We start from the raw sequence: 3,345 nt of genomic DNA on the forward strand, positions 1-3,345 counted from the left end.
CATTCTTTAAATTAAAGTTTTCTATGTATATTACGATTCGAACTCGAAATTTATTTTAAGCAATTTGATTTAACCATTCAAACTAACTTTAATTGATAAAAAAAAAATTTAAGTCATGAGTTTACCAAAATAAATAAATATTACTAAAATAATAAAATAAAGAATTTGTGATCCACGGGTGTAGATGAATTTTCCATTAAAAAGAAAAAAAAAGTTTATCGATTGCCATGGAGTTGCGACGTTTTTGAAGTGTGCAGTCCATTTCCTGATGGAGGAGTACACGCGTTTCAACAGCCAATGGGAAACGCCAGATATAATTATTCATCCAATGAGAAACTTCCACGTGGAATGTCCACGTTGCTTCGCGCTCCCTTCCCCTACTATAACTGCAAGAAAATTGTAGCTTGGCCGTTGAAGTTCGCAACGCTCTACTCATTACTTTTTATTTCTTCGCATTTTCTGTTTACTCTTTCCATCCATTTCTGTTCTGTTTTTTTTTTTGCGCTTTCCTTTCGAGGGGAAGCATTTATATACACAACAGGAAACTCCGCTATATTTTAAAGATCGGATCGCCGGCGGCCAAATGGAAGCGCACGGCGCCGGGCTCCGGCGACTGATAGTTTTGTCGTTTTGCGTTGCCGGGATCTGGTCGGCTTACATTTACCAAGGCGTTCTTCAGGAAACTCTGTATGAACCCTTTCTCCCTCTTTTTTTTTTTTTTAAGATAAAAAATAATAATTATTATTGTCATTTGATTGCTTCTTATTTTAGTATGTCATTTTGATTTCTTAATTGGAAATCAAGCTGCATCTTAGAATACAGTAAATAGATTTATTGTGCAGTTCATTGATGGATGGTTGGATCGCATCAAAGAATCGGGTTCTAGACTTGTAGTTTAAAATCTGAATTCGTTCAAAAGTTTTGAGTATGGAACATATTATAATCAGATTTAATCCAAGAGGTTAGGGTGAGGATTGGAATAGATAGTACGTTGTTAGCCTATTTCAGGACGCAATTTTCTTGTTTCAATGTTTGAGTGATCTATTTTATTAACTATTTCGAGGGATGATTATGCAATGGCAGTCGAGCATGAAATGCATTTTTAGGGTTGATGCATTGGGTTAAGAGAATTCCATTGTTTTTCGCTGTAGTTCAACAAAGCGGTTTGGTCCTGATGGGAAGAGGTTTGAGCATTTGGCATTCCTAAATCTGGCACAAAATGTTGTGTGCTTAGTTTGGTCGTATATGAGTGAGTTTCTTTTACCTTGTCTTGATATTCATTCCTTGCTGTGATGAGCATTTAAAATCTAAACTAAAGAATTGAGAATCTTATTTCATTATTGTACAGTGATAAAGATATGGTCTAGAAGCAGTGCAGGAGGCGCTCCCTGGTGGACATACTGGAGTGCTGGCATTACAAATACAATTGGCCCAGCCATGGGGATTGAAGCCTTAAAGTACATCAGTTATCCTGCCCAGGTCTTGGCAAAATCATCAAAAATGATTCCAGGTGAACTCTTGATTGTTTCCATAGATGTGTGGAAGCATTTTAAAATTATAATGGCTGTCAAATAATATAAGGATTGTCTTGCTTTTTGCAGTCATGTTAATGGGGAGTTTAGTATATGGTATCAGATACACTGTCCCAGAGTATTTATGTACATTCCTTGTTGCTGGAGGGGTATCTACATTTGCACTATTGAAGGTAAGAAACAGAAATAAAAGATTCTTATACTATCATCATGAATGAATCAGAGGAGTTTGAGTTTGTTTTCTCCATTGAATGTGTCAAATATCAGACTAGTTCAAAGACCATTAGCAAGTTGGCTCACCCTAATGCACCGCTTGGATATGGGCTTTGCTTCCTCAACCTTGCATTTGATGGATTTACAAATGCTACTCAGGATTCACTCAAAGCTAGGTATATGAATGATTATGCAGATAGATGGGATATGATTTGGATATGAATATGTTGTGAATGCTTTGTGTTCAGGTATCCAAAGACAAGCGCGTGGGATATAATGCTGGGAATGAATTTATGGGGTACCATATATAACATTGTGTACATGTTCGGATGGGGGCAGGGGATGGGATACCAGGCAGTTAGTTTCTGCAAACAGCATCCAGAGGCAGCCTGGGACATATTATATTATTGCCTTTGTGGCGCAGTGGGCCAGAATTTCATCTTTCTAACAATTAGCCGATTTGGGTCTCTTGCTAACACCACCATAACCACCACCCGCAAGTTTGTGAGCATAGTGGTTTCTTCGGTGTTAAGCGGCAATCCCCTTTCAACTAAACAATGGGGCTGCGTTTTCATGGTCTTCTCAGGTTTATCTTACCAGATCTATCTCAAGTGGACAAAGCTTCAGAAACTGCAGAAGAAGAGAAAGACTACGTGATTTTATTGTAACAGTTTTCATCTCTTTTTCTTTTATTCTTCTTCTTGTGTGTTCTAAATTTAGACAACAGCTAAGCTAGCTAGGAACTGGTAAATGTAATCCTGAGTTAGATACTATATTAATTAATTAATTGAAATAGCAAAAGCTCTGAACGGCCTATAGTGCCATTTATGGAATTGATCTTGTAAGTTGCATCCCATCCTTGCATCCCATCCTTGCCATCCAGGAGAAGAGACTACGCATACAAAGCTTTGATTTCAATCTCACTCCATTAGAAGTAGAAATCAATCGACGACTGCAAGCATATGACTAATGTTTACGCCCAGCGCTTAGTGTCACGGGGTCAGAGTTTTCACGCAGAGGCAACTCCCGTGTGGCACCTCAAGATGCGGGACTTCCTTGAGGTCAGCCTTGTCGTCTCCGTGCTTGGCTGGTTTTCGCCCTCCCATGGGCTCATCAGGGGAGCGGGATCAGCTCCCGAACCAGTTTAGTGCCTAGATGAACACCCTTCCGAGGATAGGATGCCACCTATATAGCACGTACTCTTCCTAAATGCTAATCCCGCACCCGACATTTCAAGTTCAACCAGCAAGCATCCGCTCTGTCTGCGCGTCACGAACTTCGGTCGTGACATGCTCCCCCACTCAATTCGTGCACGACTTTTTGTACGCCAGGATCAGTGTGCAGATTCCCTGCCTGCTCGTGTTTCGCGCTTCTCTTGGCGAAAACACCCACTTCCGACACCCCCTCGAGTTGGGCAAGGACTCTGAGGCTTAAGGTGCGAGCGGCTTCCGCGTTCGCTCAGTCCTGTTCTCCTTAGGACCCGGCACCGTGGCTTCCCTGGAGTGCTTGGCGAATTTTTCGCTGCGGTTTCCTGCCTACTCATGCTCATTCCATTTCGAGCACAGCACTTGCGGTCCTCTACCTAGACTCGCCACCGCGG

General features: G+C 41.2%; 1 protein-coding gene across 1 annotated transcript; it reads left to right on the forward strand.

Moving 5' to 3' along the window:
- The first annotated feature begins 397 nt into the window (after positions 1-397).
- On the forward strand, positions 398-2,578 carry LOC136218475 (UDP-galactose/UDP-glucose transporter 3). The gene is made up of 6 exons (XM_066005362.1): positions 398-687; positions 1,152-1,249; positions 1,349-1,510; positions 1,602-1,705; positions 1,800-1,921; positions 1,994-2,578. The coding sequence occupies exons 1-6, from the start codon at positions 584-586 to the stop codon at positions 2,400-2,402; spliced, it is 999 nt and encodes a 332-aa protein (XP_065861434.1). The 5' UTR covers positions 398-583; the 3' UTR covers positions 2,403-2,578.
- The last annotated feature ends 767 nt before the right edge of the window (positions 2,579-3,345 follow it).

Source organism: Euphorbia lathyris, chromosome 2, assembly GCF_963576675.1.
Source record: "Euphorbia lathyris chromosome 2, ddEupLath1.1, whole genome shotgun sequence".
NCBI classification, from domain to species: domain Eukaryota; kingdom Viridiplantae; phylum Streptophyta; class Magnoliopsida; order Malpighiales; family Euphorbiaceae; genus Euphorbia; species Euphorbia lathyris.